Raw genomic sequence first — 18,366 nt, forward strand, 5'->3', positions numbered from 1 at the left:
CTATATATCCATATCTAAACAAGCATCGTATATAAGCAGATCCTATCTGGTTATTAATATATAACAAGACCTATTAGTCGTCAAATAATACATCGTCTAACCCTAATAAACCCGTTGTTAGTATCTCCGTAGACTGTGGATCAGCGGATCGCCCCGCCGACCCGCTATCTTTTTTTTCTCAACTCAGACCTCATCAACTCACAACTACCAACAACCCTACAATCAAAATCCAAGTCAATAGTCTAGCCCATACCACTTGGGCAATGACATCAACCCACACAGACTCCTCATCCGCCCAATCCACCCCACCCTCCCCAGCAACAACAATGTCAACCCATGACAACCCCGCAGTCGACGACAACTCCCTCGACGACATCTTCGGCTCCTCCCCGCCGCACGAAAGCACCCTCAACGCACCCCTCCCATCAACAACAAATCCACTCACCCAATCCACCGAACCCTCCGACCTCCCCAGCCTCCGCCGCCAACACGTGACCGCAGGCTACCGCGACGGCACATCCGCCTCAAAGGGCGCACACGTGCAAGTAGGCTTCGACGGAGGTTTCCCCGTCGGCGCGCAGCTGGGTATGCGTGCTGGTACTGTACTGGGCATTATGGAGGGACTGCTACGCGGGTTCGAGGAGCGGAGTGGACCGGGTGTTGTGAGGAAGCCGGTTGTGCGGGCGGGGCTTTCTGCTTCTGCTGGGTCTACAGGGTTAGATGACGGAAATGCTGAGATTGGGGAATTGCGGCGGCAGAAGAGGGAGCAAATCCGGACGCTGTATGAAGCTGCGCTTAAGGAGCTGGATGTGCAGGCTGTTTTTGCTGGGGCTGATGGTGGCGCGGCGGAGGTTGCGCCCAGGGCTGAGGATGGGGAAGAGGAACGGGCGGAGATACAGCTTGGGCGGAAGGGGGATGTTGTTATTGCGAAGTGGGAGGGAAGGGTTGATGTTCCAAGCTGGGAGGAGAATATGGAGGCTTTGGAGATGAAGGAGAAGGAGAAGAACGAGGAGGAGGAGGCCAAGGCCAAAGCCGAGGGCAAGGGAGAGGGCCAGGCTGTGGAGCACAGTTGAAGTTGTCTTGGATTTGTGCAGACATGCTCACGGCTTGCACTATGTGTTTGTCATGGATACGACACAGGCTGTGGTTTGTCTGCGGATCTACATAACAATGCCCCGCCGGATACAGGGACGGAGGAAGGAAAAAGTCTCCTCTGCTCTTGCAGATGCGAATGCAGGATTAGGTTTTTGCAGAGATGGGCCGACTGTCTCTCGGGGTGTCCGCTGCTCGTTCCCCGCTGCAGGATCATCCAAGTATTTAGATACTCGCATCCCCGCAGCAGGGAACAGTATCCGCTGCCACTGCAAGGTTGATGCGGCGGACGGGCGGGGCGGAAGGCCGGTCCGGACTGTATGTCCTCAGTTGTTTGGGATAGAGGGGTCGTGCCGCTCTGAGACACCGACGCTGGGGTTTCTGCACACTACTGTAGGGGCACGGCTGTTGCCATGGTGGTGGTGCGGGTTGGATTAGATATCCGATTTTACCTTACTCCGATTTCAGAGACATTTCGCCAGACTTTCAGCATAGTCAACAGTTCAATTATAATTGTATTCGACAAATAGAACAAATTTGTCAGAGCAGAAAAAGCAACCTGCAAATAGTGCTTGCCTGTCAAACACGAGGCATAAACGATAGGTCATATGTCACAAGTTGCAGCCCTACGTGTCAAGCCCGTACGGAGAAATGATCCCACAAAACAAAAAGTACCAAGAACCCAGCAAAAAGGTCTAGACACTAAATCCCAGATCGAGCACCGTAAGCCCCACAACACAAACTCCGATAGATCTGAAACCCGCCAGGATGGCGGGTCTCGGGGACGCAATGGGCGCGCAACCGGTGGATCGGGCACCTTGCGTGTGAGGTCGCAAAAGAGCTCCGGTACAGAGGGATGGAGATTTATTTGGCTGGCCGAGATAAACCCCTGTCTAGCGTTACCTGTCAAAGTGGCGATTGGGAGATCGGCCTGTTAGTTTCAGTTGTATTGGATGGAGAGAATGGACTTGTGATATCAGATTGGGGATTGAGGGGACGGGGATGGGGATTCTGGTTGGTTGTCTGGTGAATTAGATTGGTAGGTTTGATTTAAGCTTGGATCACTCAGGGAGCAAATTGAAACCTTTGAAAGGAAAGGAAATATATGGTTTGACTCTTTCAGCCGAGGAATTCCAAGGTCTCGGACAACGTACCTTTGACTCTTGGCGGACGTTGAGGGGCCCATGCAAGGGATGTGTCATATCCTCCTATCTGGATCGGTACAATATACTTAAGTACTGTGAGTGCAGCTATTAGTGTGTTAGTATTTGAATAAGAACAATTCAACTATGTGAATTGTGTGAGAGGCGCAATTGTCGGTCAGTGGGTGTTGTTGGCATGTGCAATCCCAAGCCCTAACTACTCAAAGCCCAACGCCTGGACATGTCGATCAAAGACCATCCCACCTCCCGGATCAGTGGATCCCACCCGCGGTCCCCGGTGCATCCGTTGCGGGGAACGTACGAATGGCTGCGCATCGAGAATTCGACATGTAACCAGAGGTCCTCATCCTGGCAGACCCAGGATCCGGGATTCGATTCCTGTCGCTAGATATTAATTTTCTGAAATGGATACACGAATTGTGGATTTGGAATGACTCTCGACGCATTGCATACGTGGCAAGTCAGGCTGTGCAGGTTCTTGCGATCAGTTAGCTGTTCAGAGGCAGAAGTCAAAAATTGCTAGTTAGCTGAGGTGAGAGTTTGTCATGGCCTGGGCCAAGGTTTTCTGGATCCCTTCGCCCTTGTTGGTGGTCTAGGCCTTGCTGGCTGTGTAATTGGGTCCCGGTGCGTGGCGTAGGGCTATCTATGATGCCTTGTTCGCCTAGGTAGAGGAGCTGTTGTTACATACTGGTCATTACTCGGTTCAATGGATGTTTGAAGGACGCTGCGGTAGTATCGAGGATACCTTCGAGGATCGTCTGAGATCCGCGGTCCAACATTCCGCAAAACGTCCCCGTCTCCTAGACAACGAAGTAACAAAGGATCATTCATGCTGGTGATGAAATATGATGGTTTCTATTTTGATCTATCCATAAGGTATGAGGTAGTGAAACAATTTTTGATGAATGCAAAGTGCAGAGAATGCAAATTTTGGGTCATAGAAACAAAGACCACACAAGGCGCCGTATTCCTTTATTGAATTATAGATCACAGGTTGAAGAAGGAAATAGTTGTCGTAGCAGCGATAGCAAGACATGATTCAGTCAGACATGGTAAAAATGAAGACCGTTGGAGAGAGTAACTTCGTAATAAAACAGAGCGATGGTAATACAACACGCGAAATAGCGCAATCAAGACATGGAAGGAAATCAATGCAAAGAGAAGATGACAAGTAGGAAAATTAAAGATAGTTAGCTCGAGGGTATCGAGTCATAAGTCGGTAGTCGTGGTCACTAGTACCAGGCATCGTGTTCGTTTCGTGGCGCGAGATAGCGCAATAGAGAACGTCTTTGAGCGCGTCTGTGTCCAGCCACAGTCGGGTCTGGAGATTCATTATTTTCATTGTGCGCGGGAAGCAGAAGCATATTTTTGCGTGAGGGAGTGGACGTGTTCGTAATCATCGAGACACATTGGAGTCATGAAGACAGTGATATGAAATCGTTGGAGGGATCGTTGGTAAAGTCGGTATGTTGTAGCATGGTTTCGGCCGTTGAAATTGAACCCAGAGAACCGGAACGCCGAGTGTAAATGCATCAGATGGTGGTAACATTGGTCTTCTTGTGAGACTTTTGGGGCTTCTGGCAGTTTAATGAACGTAGAGAGTTCATGAAGCGCTGGAGGAGAGGCCTTTGCTCGCGAGCCCCGTTGATGGGGGCTTGGGAGTACTGATCGTAGCACAACGATGTCGACTTCTCCTTATCACCCTTGTCCGAGGTGGAATTAGAGTATTCGGGGGATTCGGAACGTTGACGGCGTCGGAACTGGGCTTGGAAAGCGGCAGCTGCGGATCGGTCAACGTCGGAGCTGTTGAGACTGCTGTTCTTGCGAGAACGAGGAGGGCGAGTCAGGGAGGTGGAGGAAGGGGCAACAAGGCGCAATGTGTGTAGGCCATTGTGTGACCGCACGGCATCTTTGCTAGTGCTGGGACGGTCCATGCTAGGACGGAAAGCTTCAGGGATAGGCTCTCCGAGGATATCCTCTGGCATGCACGGGAACTGCTCAATGGTCTGGCCATCGAGCATAGTTTGGTGAAGTCTCGGCTGTGACTTGGCGGCACGGAGCTTAGCACGGCTGCGAACCTTGCGCAGAGTGTCTATGGGCCGGCGAGACATGGATTTACGGCCAGCAGACTCGCAATCGGAATCGGACTCCCATACGGATTGCTCGCAGAAGGCATCGATAGTAGAAATTGAAGGCCGCTCCATTGAGGTTGCGGTCCACTGGCGGGAGATGGGGGGGAGCTAGCCACTGGGCTAGGAACGGGACTAGGGCAGTCGTTGGCGGGGATGAAGAGAGGGTGGTCAAAGTGGGTCATGTGAGGTTCCATGGTAACGGGGTTGATCAAGCATGGAGGGGAGATCATTGAAGCATCTAGGGGAGGGCGGGTTCCAGGACTGGATTGCTTCCGACGGGCTGCGCTTGGGGAACTTCCGGCACGCGACAGGTTGAGAACGGCAGGAGGCGCCTTCCTGCGGCGGGACCGCGAGGAGCAGGAACCTGTAATATCCTCGTAGCCCATGGTGATGGTAGTAGTAGAGTCGTTTGAGTGTTGGAAGCAAGGTGTAGTTGGACGGGTATCCGCCGGGTTAAGAGGAGCCACCGGCGGGGGAGGTGGAGGGGGAAGAGAGTATGTAGGTGGTGTAGAGGCAGGGAGATAGAAGCGGCGACGGGGCTCAATCTGGACCTGGTCCTGTTGTGCGTGCTTGTACAGCTGCTGAGTCGCCTCAAGGACGGCGTCAGGGCAGCTAGATGAATCGTAGGAAGAAGAGAAAGAGGTGCTAGGCGTCAAGTCGGGAGTGGTGCTGTCTGTTTGAACGGAGCTGAACGAGACCTGGCTGCTGTGCAGCGGGCTGCGTTCCTCCGTCGAGGGAGTATATCGGTGGAATCTCAAGCTGTTCTCCAACTCTACTTGTGCGAGTGTGGAGCGATCTGGTCCGGGGTAATGTAATGGGTTCCGGATGTCCTTGTTGTGGGTCAAGGATAGGGTGTAGTATTGGTTTTCGTCTTCAAAACTATCATTGCGCATGTCCGATGTGTAAGGATTCCAAGATGGTGTGGCAGCCAATGATTCTTCGAGGTAAAAGGGATCGAGATTTGACTCTTCTAGGACCTTTGGGCCGGCCGGGTAGTAAGATGATCCTCGCTTTGCAGGTGAGGGCGATGGGAGACAAATTGTAGCCTCTGATCTATTCCGGTCCTGATACAACACGTCCAACTCGCCTGGACAATAAAGACCTCTGTGATCCATGGGACTGTGAGCTCGAGTAATGTGAAAGAGAAGTAAACACGAGTAAGCAAGATCTCTAGGATCTAGACCACAGTACAATAGATCGAATAGAGGAGAATTATCACAGGACGAGAGGAAGAGATGGAATGAGGAATGAAATGACCGAAGTGGAGGCCAGGGTGAAGGGGATATGTTTATACCAAAAATAAACTCGAGCTAGAAGCCCTAGGACAATGATCCGGTGGCTAGCCCGAACAAAACAAATGCATGCCAATGCACAATGTAAACAACAAAAGCACAGACGATCATGACCTATCTGACCTTGCATGGTCCCCTTCCGTAGGGATGGGGTTGCAGCAAGGACCCTTCGATTGGGCCCCCCAGCAAGGGCGCGCGGAACTCGATCCGTACAAGTGCACTGAGAAACATCCCGCAGAATACAATGTGGATTGTATCTGTGTTCCCTGTGTGCTTGTGTTCTTGTGTTCTTGTGTTTCCTGCGTGTCTGTGATCTGTATGTGGGCTATGGAAGCCAAGGAAGTGACACGAGGCACTCGTACCACCAGATCGCATTTCCAACATTTGAAATAATTTTCAGCCTGTCAGAGACAAAAAAAAAATTCAAAGAAAGTAATCCTACATCCCGAGTCTGCAGAAGTCCTGTGCAGAGGGCTGGGACAGAAAATGTGAGATATCACTGGACATTGTGTGCGGAGTTCCCGGGATCAGCCACTAATGCTGCTGATCGCCGTGATCTATAGGGTCGATTGCTCTGTCACTTTGTGGCAGTACTTTGGACTGGAGTAGTACTTTGGCACTTTGTCTTTTCTCAACGTTGACGTTTGTTGCACATTCTTAGCATCCTAGCAACGTTAAAACTCGAGCCTCAGAGGTCGATGCCACAACGTTCCATCTCGGAAATTGTTCTCCTAGCAACTACGTCATGGGCTTATTTTATTTCTTTTTTTTTTTCGTTTCTTTATTTCCTTCTTTGCTGTTGAACAGTGGCTGGCTAGATACCTTTAATGCTTTTTATATCGTAGTGACATCACGTCTTGTTGCACCTTTGTAGGAGGGAAGAGGAGCTATACTCCCTAGTTTTCCTATTCCTCCTAGTTTGCCTTGATTCCTTAATAAATCGGTGCCTGGATTGAATTTAGTCGGATCAACCATCCTAACTTTCCGCAACATACGGAGTAGAGAGGATGGTCGGACATCCAAGGAGCTGAGGTATACCCTGACAGTGGACAAATCACAAATGTTGTGCATCTGTAACTCTGACATTGTGCTCCCATTGGTTCATCGAAGAACTCTTTTTTGATTATTTTCTGATCTGACTATACAAATTCACTTCGAACCTGCTAATGTATCAATGTGTTTGCTGGATCCAACTCCATATCTCGGTCTATCTCATGAGTCTCCAGCTCTATATTGTATACACCTGAAATCACTATTATTCTATATTGTCGCAAATCTGCAAGCCTCAGACAAAAACAAAACAAAAACAAACCAGAGACATATGCTCAGCTAAGTCAATAAACCCCACATTCCATCGAAAAGTTTGACTTGCATGCATCCCGCTATACCTACATCCGAAGTGCAGCCATCCCGCCCATGTATAAGTATCGACGCATCCCCCAGTAGTACCCCTGATCTGCAGGCCCAATAACTCTCTATCGTCCAGTTCATGCACTGTTCGCGATCTTTGAGCGATTAACTCGCCGCGGACGCAGTCTCTGCAGAACCCTCGCCTCCAGTCCTCCCGGTCACATTCTTTCGACGTTAGATGTTGAGTGCACACACATAGAGTTTCGAATAGATTTGTTCAAAGTGGCCTAGCAGCATCTCGAGTGCAACATACCCTCCATCTGTCGAGTACCAGCTCCCATAGAACGGATTTTCCAAGGAGCGAAATGGAACAAGAATCTAGGACATCCCAACTCCCTCGATAGAACAAACTCCTTGATCGAGAACCCAATATAAGCTGAGAACCAGAATCAAAATTAATTGTTCGCGATGATCAGCACACTTCAATATCCCAGAGCCACAGGGCTAGAACAGATCCCTTCCGAAAGGAACCTTATTCCTCAATCCCCGGAAATGTCTCGCAAAACATATATCCGTTATTGGCCAATAGCCCCAATCCCAAGATCCTGGACAAGGAAACTGAAACACTCCCGATCCAAAACACCCAAGCTCCCGCGGAGCCAGGCTGCAGGCTGCAAGGCATGCTTGAAACCTACCTCAATACTGGGTTTATGGAGACTTTCCGGGTTTCGTTTTGGTGCGTCCGCGGCGCTGCGGGAAGACCTTCCCCGGCCCGAATGAGGTGTCAAATTTTCCGATTCCTGGGATGGCCCTTGCTGTTCTTTTGCTCCTGGGGTCCAGGCCTTGGGCAGGGGGGTGAATATTACGAGGTTGTAGTGCTTCTCGGGGCGCTCGTGTTTGTTTGGGTGTCTCGTTGCGGTCTCGGTGGGGACTTGTATTGGGGGCCTCCTGGCTTGAGGTATTATTGGATTTGGGGATAGCTAGGGGCTGTGATCGCTATATTGCATACATGAGTTACTACCTGGACAACTAGATCTAATATTGTAGGGAAGAACTGGGATTTCCCAATATATCGCTTTGACATTCTAATATTGGCACCGGAGAGGGAGCCTTCGAGGCGTCCGGGAACACGGCTTGCCCGACAGAAGCCCGTATCCACTCCTGGTGGCTTTAGACACACCAACATCGCTGTTTACTTGCATTTAGAAAAGTAGTTTTTACACCGAATTGGGTATGCAATGGTGCTAATGGAGTTCACAAGCTGTTTGAAGAGGCCATAGCCTACAAGGCCACTACCTTATGAGAAACTATTTAATGAGATGCTCGTACTCCCAAGTTTCGTCTTTACCAGTGTCGTAGTCAAGGACCTTCTAGGTTGAGCAGACGCTATAGATAACTGCTTGGTCTTTGAAGCAAGAACTGCAAAAAAATTCCAGGAAATGTATATTTCGAGACTTCTTAACCTTATTCATTTTCAAACGGCCAAGTCCCCAAAATGTCACTCAGCAATTCGACAAAGTGGCCCACTTTGTATGGTGTTTTTGCCGTGCACAGACCATCCCCATACAAAAATTGTCCCCCGGAGCAATTTCTAGCCACTTGTACTGTTGTATGCATTTTTATCACCCAAATGTGGTCGGTGGGTATGTGTAGAGATGATAACTCATCTTCGTATCCTCCCTACCAGGCTGATCCCCTCTCCGGTTCTAATGGTTGCTGCCTCGCGCCGCACCTCGGAACTTGGGGGGATCACCCACCACAGCGGTGCTACCCGGGACCCAGCAACGCCTGATCCTCCCCTATAACGTCCTTCCCGTGCAGTGTTATGGGTCCCTTTGGGGGCTTCCGCGACGCCCGGCCTGGATTTTATAGGTGCATCCGCTGTGGTGGCTGAAGCCCGGAGACTTCTGGCCCGTATACTTGATCTCTCAATCCGTTCCAGCGGTCTAGTCAACTTTTTATTGGATCTTTGTAGTTCAAGTTGTTCAAGATTAGAGTTGAATTTGAGGTACCTGATTACTTCTATATTTCAATCTTCCAAGATTCCAACTTTCCAAGGTTGGTTGAGCTCTTTGCTTTGTCATCACCTCGGGAACACCCTCCTGGACTGGAAGCGATGTCATTGCGGGGAAGAGGCTGAACGGTGACATGTATATGGACTCGATACAACATCTTAATAATGTTCAATGTAGTGTAATGTAGCAATGTGTTGTAGATATGTAGGTATTTAGGTATTCAATAAATAATCAATTGACACACTGAAGTTGAGAATGCCCAGGTGAGAAGACAACATCCTTTCCATGGTTGCGAACTGTGGGGAAAGCAGTTCGTTCGAGGAATTTTATCCGCTGCGAAAATGAACCAGTGGATCAGATGGAGCCTAACCAAGATGCTACGGTGAATAAATAGATTGCAGAAATAGGAATGGCCATAATAAACAGCCTGATGAAACCTAGTAAACTGGTGAAGCCATGGCGATAAATATTTGAGCTACATCTTGGACATATATATTGTTGCCCGACTGAAACTACAAAACTTAGTGTGATCTGCCAACGCATCACTATATATTTAGTTCTATTATTGTTGCAAGTTTGTTAGCCTTGAAAGTCAACCATGGCACGATAGCGAAATGAAATTTGCGTCGAGTTCAACAGTTTCCGGTTGTAGCGCTAGAGGTTCTCTCCTATCTTTTGGACCTCCTACAACACTACACATACACATGTAGGTTCTAAAAATTGCATAGTTTTGGACTATTCGATTTTGCATTACCCACTTCAGCACCGGTCCGTGCGACCGGTTCAGCACAGGTGCAGCTAATTATTGAGGTATTGCTTCCCGAACTGGTTGCGCAGCGACGTTATGATCTGGACGCGTGACGACATTGGAATATTGAGATCTGACATGCTGACTATGAAGTACCCAGGGATCTACTCCGTAATAGCCCTGAAAAAAAAAAAAGGCAAAAAAAGCCTTGACTTGGGTTAGTTAGGGCAGGGACCGCGCTGGCATTCCTGCCTGAGGAGAACGGCGAGTACCTGATTACCTTACCCTTCAGCTTCGGCATTCTCAGGTTCAATATTCTTCTTCATATCCTCATATCTGTGCGAATTTGAATCCGGGCAGCCGGACCTTGAGGGTTGGCGCTTCATCCCCGAGACACGTTTGGTGCGCTGCAGCTCCAGCTGCGGCAACCCCAGCCATCTCAATTAACCAGCCACCTCGCACTCCGACCCATTCTCGTTCTTTCACCTCTCCTGATTTCGAATTGCTTCTGTTTTTCTCTCAATTGCATTATATTGTGCATTGAGTATTGATTTGTATAGCCGTTGGGGCTGTCACTCTTCTAACTGTGACCGATCGATAATTTTGCGATCGCGATCCTTGAGAGCGATCCGCTGCTTCAATTAGTGACGCAACACTCACATTGTCGCCCAATCCACAATTCTACCGACCATTCTTAGAGGTGTCTCGACACACTCCAAAAGCGTCTGACGAAGCCCACGACTCTTACGACCCATCAACGTTAACGACCTTTGCGCGGCAACGCCAGCCGACTGTTCAGCGACCTTCTTCTTCTACATCAGCCGATCGCCAATTCAGACCCCCGAGCGCTTCTGACTCTCAGCGTCCCTTACGTCGCATCCCTCGCCAGACAGAGGTCCGCCAATCGCTCCACCGTCGAGCGGTATCTTCACGCGCCCCGGTTCCAAACCCTACTCGACCCCAGCCAGCGCGTACAACCTCGGTCTCTGTACAACGCGCCCCAGCCAGTGGCATCGCAGAGCTACGTCCGGCCCTTTCCGAAGCGGAGACCGACGACAACGGGTCCACAGTTGACGACCCGTACCAGCTCCTCAATACCTCATACTGGCCGCAGAGAACCACCGGAGTCTCGTCGCGCACCGCATCCGCAGTCCTTTTCGCCCTCGAGGAAGCTATCCGTGGACCGCTGCAGCTCTCCACTGACTGGGACGAGGTGAATGCTTCTATGTCAGACATGGTAGGCGTCGCTGGCCCCGCTGGGCCTGTGGGCAATAGCCGTGTTCAGAATGGTGGAGCCCGTGTACCCCAGAACCCCATCTCAGGAACATCACAGCCACCGAGTGGTATGAGGACACCTACGGATATAATGAGACAGCGCCGGGATCGGGAGGCTCGCCGCAAAGCGGAACGCGAGGCCCACGAGAGGGAACAGGAAGAATTGGAACGACAACAACTGAAGCAAGAACAACAGGCTCAAGCTGAGGCCCAGGCCCAGGCCCAAACACAGGCTCAGGCTCAAGCCAAAGCTCAACAGTACGCCGCTGGCGTTGCTGCCGAAAATACCTCCCAATCAAGAATTAAAGCCCCACGACCACCAAGGGGCCCGGAAGGACAACCCCAGACCATGCCCGTCGCTTCAGGGCCACCATCTGGTTACCGACCAGCAGCAGATGTTGCACCGAGTACGCGACCATCAGAATTCCAGACCGCACCACCGACTGCTGGGACAGGGCAAATGGCTAACCAGTCACGGCCCGCACAAGGAACTGGGCAGCAGCCTCAGCACGGTCGCTCGCACAGTGAGGCAGAAATTGGAGGTCAACCCAGACCTAGTGTGTTCTCCAAATCCGCCCAGGCCCTACCCGCAGGACAACCTGGTGCTCCCCAAGCTCTTCAGCAGCCGAAACGAGTTGGGTTTCCGCATGCATTTGAGCGATGGGAAACGCTGTCTTCACACTGGGAAGGTCTCACCAGCTATTGGATGCGCAAGCTAGAACAAAACAATGAGGATCTAGAGCGTGATCCGCTCAGCCAACAATTGGCTCGACAGATTACAGACTTGTCTGCCGCTGGTGCCAATCTATTCCATGCGGTGGTTGAACTGCAGCGTCTACGAGCCTCCTCCGAACGCAAGTTCCAGCGCTGGTTTTTCGATACCCGTGCTGAGCAGGAACGCTCGAAGGAAGTGCAGGCTGACCTGGACCGCCAGCTTAAAGAAGAACGACAAGGCCGAGCCGACGCCTTTTCTGCTGCCCAGCAATCCGAAAAGGACAAGGTCAAGGCCGAGGAATTGTTGAAAGAGATGCGCCGCGAACTCCAAATCTCCAAAGAGGAGGCACGCCGTGCCTGGGAGGAGCTTGGCCGTCGTGAACAAGAAGAGCGAGACCGAACCAACTCCCTGCGAAATGGAGAGCCCACGCTCGTTGGAGGTGTTCAGGTTGTGCCTATGGTTTCTGGCCTCCCTAGTCGTCAACACAGCACTCGCCCACAGACTCGCGAGGGCCCATACCCCGGCGGACCGACAGCCACAACCATGGGCACCGATGCATATCATGGCAAGTCTGCAGGGAGCGCAGGCGGACAATACTACGATGACGGCACGCCAATGTCTCCCACAGGATCCGACCCTTTCATCGAGCCTAGAAAGGTTGACCCACCTACCTCAAAAGCCCCTTACCCGGGTCCATTGTATGAACACGAAAACACGTCTGTCCCATACCCAGGCCCCGCAACCTCAGAACCCGACGCGCGCTCCTACGTCGGCAGCAGCGAAGCAGGCGACGAAGAATATACCCACTACTCCCACGACCCGCATGGCAACTCCTTAAGCTACCCACCTGGCCCTCCCTCAGAAGGAAGCGAAGAGTATGACCACTCCCTGCCAGAGGGTCACTACATGCCTGACGGCGCCTATACCTCTGCCCCATCTTCTGTCCCTCCGCCTGCGCCCGCCTCTGCTGCGGACTACAGCGGCGCCGGATGGGGCCCTGGCACTGGTTGGGAGTCCATGACACCGCGCCATCGTCACCCCACGCGTCTGAGCGATGTTCTTGAGGAAGATGAGCCTAGTCGCACGAACCCGAGCCGGGCTAGTCTTGCCAGTCGCAGCCAGGCAAGCCGTAGTCAGGCCAGTCGGAGTATTCTTTAAAACACGTGAAACGTGAACGACCTTGTTATGTATCCTAACTGGGATCAAGGTGTCTAGCGCTGGATTTTGGTTTCGGTGTTGTTTGATGCATGCATGGAGAATTCTGGAGAGGTGTTCTCGTATCCATACCGAGTTTGTTACTTCTATTTTGATTTTTCAAAGCGGTCTTCTTCCTATTGGCTTGTTTCTTTGTTCGTATGCTGTGCTTTGCCTGTTTTTTCCCTGCCTGTTTTTGTAAAGTTGGCGTTTAATTCCCCCTATCCCCAATATTGTTTCTTGTTTCTTTTGTTTCCTGTGTGATTTAGTTTTGTGTTCAGCAGTGAGAATACCTAATTGCCCGTCTGCCTTTCTACGTAGTACTACAGGGATGTGTTTATCCTTCTACATATTGTCCATCTACGGAGATAGAGCGGAGATAATAAAAATGACTTTCATACTTCAAACATTTCAAGAAAGCACAATATCTTCCTCCTGCCAATCCCCAAACTGGTCATCCACCCTCCACTCTGACCAACGGTCCGACCAAGGATGATGACCAGTATGGGGATGGCTTCATCAACAGTCCTCCACTAGCTCAATTCCCCCTTCCACCTAAGAACCATCAGAGTCAAAGACCTCTCAGTTCGCAACCACGCTTCTTACCCTGGACCTTGCCCGAGGGTGCAGCAACAGTAACACCAGCTTTCTTCCCCGCATTCCTGGCAGCCTTCATCTGCTCCCCCCTCTGCTGCCGCATATGCTCATACGAACTCCTCGCTTTCTCCGCCCAAGCCTTGAGACACTCGGGACCCCGCAAACACCAGATCAAAATCTCCCTCGTGGCCAGAGCATCCTCAAGCGAATTATGTCCCGACCGACTAGCCTGAATCTCAATCCCCAACATCTCCTTCGCAAGAGCCTTCAACCCCCAAACCCGCGGAAACGTCGTCCTCGACGCCAAATTGGGAAAAGCAGCCTCAGCAGTAAGCAGCGATGTATCCACAATTCTTCCATGGATCAAACTCAAAGTCCGCAGATCATGATGAAGCGCATGTCCAATGAGAACAGTATCATGATCGAGGAACTTCCGCAGCGCGCGACGCGCATCCGAATTCGACTGGAAGGCTTTGCCTTCTGTGATAGCGGCGTCCATTCCTTCTGGCGTCATTCCGCTGACGGGTGTTAACCAGTTCGTCACTGGTGCTGTTGGGGCTACGTAGCTGTTGATCAGGACTTCGCCGGACAGGAAGTCGATTGCGGTTATGTAGGCCAGCTCGCTGGTGCAGACTGTTGTTTCGATCATTTCGCAGTCTATCACGATTGCTTTTCGGCGGGTTGAGCAGCGGTTGAAATCGTGGGCCTTGTGTGGTTCGCCCCGTTTCAGGCAGGCTGTTGTGTCGATGGTCTTTGGTGCGTTGTACCCTTGGCAATGGAGCCGCGGTTGGGAGTGACATCGTCCCAGCAGGTAGCGGAGGATTAGGGTTTGTTCCAGTGGTTCGAGGTCGGTCCAGCGGTGTTTCATTTGTTTGTAGACCAGCGAGAAGGTTGGGTTGGTTGTTGTTGGGGGGTTGAAAAGGGAGGGAGTCGTGGTGTTTGTTTCTGGGGTGCCTGGTGTTGCTTCGTCTGAGCCGTTTGCTTCGGCTGTCGTGCCATCCTGCGCGGAAAGATGCATTGATGATTGGGAAGCTTGCTCTGTTTGTTCGGATATCAGAAGTCGGGACTGAGAGACCTCCTCTGCCTGTTGACAGTGCTGCACTGGGGACTGAGAGCCCTGTTGCAGGGACTGAGTGACCTTCTCGGCGTTTTGAGAGCCCTGGGCTGTGAATTGAGAGTGTTCCAGGGACCGAGAGCCCTGTTCGGGGGACTTAGAGCCATGCGACAGGTATTGAGAGACTTGTTCTGCGTGTTGAGAGTCTTGTTCTGAGAACTGAGAGTTTTCTAGGGACCGAGAGACTTGCTCCACTTGTTTAGAGATTTGCAGTGGATGAGAGGGGTTTAGGGACGGAGAGCCCTGCACCGGGGGCTGAAAGACCTGCTCGGGTTGTTGGAAGAGTTTCTTGGCATGCTGAGATCTCTGGACTGGGGACTGATAACCCTGTTGGAGGGACTGAGAGCCATATTTTGGGGATTGAGAATACTCTGGGAACTGGGAGACCTGAACCCGGGGCTGATAGGCTTGCACCTGGTTCTTATTGCGCCGAGCGGGTATTTGATAAATCTGAGCGGGCATCTGATAGACCGGAGGGGGCGTCTGACAGACTGGAGAGGCTCCTTGATACACATCAACCTGGTTTTGATAGCCCCAAGGGGGTGCGTTATGGATTTGAGGTGTCTGATAGACCGGAGTCGGTCTCTGATATGACTGATAGGCTGCTTGACGCACAGCTGCTTCACACACGTCGACTGGGAGTTTAACGATTCGAGTGGGTGGTTCAACGGCCTGAGTAGGTGCTTGATGGAACCCCATCGGGAATTGAAGGACCTCCACTGGTGGTAGAAAGCCTTGAATGGGTGTTTGAAAGCCTTGAGCAGGTGGTTGAAAGGCTTGAGCAGGTACTTGAAAACCTTGAGTAGGTGCTTGATAGGGCTCTGTCGGGCCTTGGGGGAGCCCCACTGGTGGTTGATAGACTTGATTACCTGGTTGAAAGGCTTGAGCGCGTGGTTGAAAGACGTGACCGCGTTGTTGACGGAACTGCTCAGCTGGTTGATGGCCCTGCATGGTTGAGTGACGGACCTGCTTGGGTGATTGACGTATCTGTGCAGGTAATTTACGGGTCTCTGTAGCTGGTTGACGAGCTTGGGCAGTTGATCGACGGGGCCTGGCTGGTGGTGGACGGAGACGCACCGGCACCTGTGTCGAGGATGAATTTGTTATTGCGGGCGAGGAAGCAATTCGGGAAGCCGGTCTGATCTTGCCTCTCTGATTGAAGGGTCTGTGCCTCGGTTTGCGTTTGTTGTTGTACTCTGCCCTGTGTCTCGCTTCAGTTTTGTGCCGAGCTAAGTCATCTGCAGATGCGTATATCGCGTCGCATTTCGGGCATGAAAATATCTTGTGCACCCATCGTAGATGGTCACTAAAACCTTGCTCCGACTTGAACTTCTGACCCTTGCATACAGGACATGGATATTTTATTGCTTGTAGTGGCTGACCATCGGGTTCATGGCCCTCGGGCTTTGTGTGCACCATGGTGGGTGGGCGGCTAGGCCGTCGGATGGTACCCTTGGGATGGTTGGCACTTGGAAGATAAAGAAGACGAGATGAGATCGTCGCTTACTGAAATGATGTAAATGCGTTTGATACCCCACTTGATCGCGAGATGGTGAACGCAGTAGGCACCAGGTTCGATATAAGCATTCTCCCAGACGACATTCGATACTACTCCATTGAAAACAGTAAATACGGGTTGACGCCTTATCCTTTACGCATGTACTTGATCAAATCCATGGATATTAATCTGAATTACATGTTGAATTCTATATAATCGTCTCTCGTCATCTATAGAAGAACCCGTTGATACCGCGGAATGAAGCAGCAAAAGTTCTGTAACTGCTCCTCACCATCACGTCACGTTACGCTTAGAAATAACAGAATTATGATTTCTATATACATGTATAATCCCTACATAGTATGGTTGTCGTAAGATAAGGAAACTAATGCGATATTTGAAAGACATAACATGCAGGAAGTTAATATACGGACTCCCGTCACCTAGCCGTCATATAGCCATTACATAGCCGTCAGAATGGAATACAAAGCCTCAACTGTAGCTATGGCGGCCCTGAAGACGGCGACAAACTAGTGTGTGTGTTTCGGTCAGAGAATTGTTCGACAATTGGTGACTGGGATATGAAGTACCTTGTATTTCGCGAAGAGGTGCGAAAATATACACCGGGGAAACAATGAACATGGAAGCAATCCCAGGTGTTAGGAAAATATTGTACGCATACAGGATTACCAAAAGCTAATCGTTAGGCAACACTACATGTAGGGCAGGATGGTGATGTATTTTTCCCGGTTGGCTTTGCTGAAAGAACTAAGAATGATTGTATCCATTTGAAGGTATTAACTAACAGGGAAATTCTTACGAGTAGCTGCCGAGGACTAAACCTATCAACTCTATATTCGCATATGAAGTTTTAGAGGGGTTATTCCTTTGGGGTTATGGGAGATCACTCTAAGAGGTGAGGACTCCTCTAGTTCTGTCTTTGTATTTGACTGCATGGTGGTTGTTCTTTGTGCACGTGAGGGAGTTTGATAATGTTTGATATCAGGAATTGCCGTGTAAAGCACACCAAGTAGAGGCACTGAATAGAAAAAGATATCACAATATTGCATTAGATCTTGTACACATATGGTGCTAAAACGCTGGCTTTCTACCTTGTTCTTCAAGTTGGATTTGTTAGTCGTGTATATTTTGCGGTCTTCTGCAGGGGATGGAGACTGAGCCGGGCGACGGCGGCCTCGGAGAACGTCCGCGTTATCGCGAGGAACATACTTCTCACACTTGTTGCCGCGTCTAAGCCTGTGGCAGTTGTTACAGGTAAGGAAATTTCCAGCCTCTCCCTCAATCATAGTGCATCTGGCCCATGTTCTGTTGAGCTGCTGACAGTGGGTACATTCACTGTCGACGTTTTCCAAAAGGGGCCCCACGACAGCCATCGTAGCACTCTCTACATTTCCCTTGTTGGCTTTTAGAAAGACCTGCAGAGCTTCACTGGTCATCACTCGCTCCTCGTGGAGGCTAGGCTCACGTAGAGGCTCCTCAAGTAGGAGTTCCTTCATGATAGGGGAGGTGAGAAACCTCATGCTTCAATCACGCTGACCTAAACCTGAGGCATACCATGAGGCAAACAGGGTCTATGTAGGTATTATATAGCCCTCAACTACCCAGCCCAGGTATCGCCAACTCTCAGCTTTCTCTTACTTTTCTCTTACTTTTCGTTGAGACAGCCCCCTGTTATATATCAATATGTCATTTAAAACAGTTCACTTATAGTATATATTATTAGTACCAATGTGAAGTTTATAAAAATGCTGACTTGGGTCATGGTTCCCAGTCGGGCTCTTTCCTTCTGAAGGTGACAGTCGCACCTTCCTCGTGAAGACGCAGTGTCTCGATTGCTATTTAAGATCTCACCTGCTCTTCTTCTCGTATCTTCTTCAACAATCCCACCATTCGTGATTTCCACTACTAACTGTTGTCCTTAAAAGGTGAGGCCCCTTAGCTCGTGACCTATATTTAAAACGAAACACAACGCTAACAAGGCATGATTGTCCCTCACTAGGATCGGATCCCTCAATCATCACCTACAACAGACTCACCCACAAACACCTTACTGAATACCGCGAAGTAAGTGAGATACAACCCCTCTGTCTCCGAACCCAACCGTGTTTCTGAAGCAAAGCTGACAAGAGAAAAGTGGCAGATCAACAACCGATCCCGTCA

General features: G+C 50.5%; 5 protein-coding genes across 5 annotated transcripts; 2 read left to right on the forward strand and 3 right to left on the reverse strand.

Annotated features, from left to right (window-relative positions):
- Positions 1-263: 263 nt before the first annotated feature.
- On the forward strand, positions 264-1,073 carry N7471_008654 (Yae1 family protein; the record flags this gene model as incomplete). The annotated part of the gene is made up of 1 exon (XM_057281373.1): positions 264-1,073. One exon carries the CDS (start codon positions 264-266, stop codon positions 1,071-1,073), a length of 810 nt encoding a protein of 269 aa, XP_057135633.1.
- A 2,714-nt stretch (positions 1,074-3,787) lies between these two features.
- On the reverse strand, positions 3,788-4,276 carry N7471_008655 (uncharacterized protein; the record flags this gene model as incomplete). Its single annotated transcript, XM_057281374.1, has 1 exon — positions 3,788-4,276. The coding sequence occupies one exon, from the start codon at positions 4,274-4,276 to the stop codon at positions 3,788-3,790; it is 489 nt and encodes a 162-aa protein (XP_057135634.1).
- Positions 4,277-4,347: 71 nt separating this feature from the next.
- Positions 4,348-5,502, reverse strand: N7471_008656 (uncharacterized protein; the record flags this gene model as incomplete). Its single annotated transcript, XM_057281375.1, has 1 exon — positions 4,348-5,502. One exon carries the CDS (start codon positions 5,500-5,502, stop codon positions 4,348-4,350), a length of 1,155 nt encoding a protein of 384 aa, XP_057135635.1.
- Positions 5,503-9,888: 4,386 nt separating this feature from the next.
- Positions 9,889-12,940, forward strand: N7471_008657 (uncharacterized protein; the record flags this gene model as incomplete). The annotated part of the gene is made up of 2 exons (XM_057281376.1): positions 9,889-9,944; positions 10,438-12,940. 2 exons carry the CDS (start codon positions 9,889-9,891, stop codon positions 12,938-12,940), a joined length of 2,559 nt encoding a protein of 852 aa, XP_057135636.1.
- Positions 12,941-13,547: 607 nt separating this feature from the next.
- On the reverse strand, positions 13,548-16,106 carry N7471_008658 (Exonuclease RNase T/DNA polymerase III; the record flags this gene model as incomplete). The annotated part of the gene is made up of 1 exon (XM_057281377.1): positions 13,548-16,106. One exon carries the CDS (start codon positions 16,104-16,106, stop codon positions 13,548-13,550), a length of 2,559 nt encoding a protein of 852 aa, XP_057135637.1.
- Positions 16,107-18,366: the final 2,260 nt, after the last annotated feature.

This window comes from Penicillium samsonianum, assembly GCF_028829775.1.
Source record: "Penicillium samsonianum strain IBT 33392 chromosome Unknown utg000004l_segment0_segment0, whole genome shotgun sequence".
Lineage (NCBI taxonomy): Eukaryota > Fungi > Ascomycota > Eurotiomycetes > Eurotiales > Aspergillaceae > Penicillium > Penicillium samsonianum.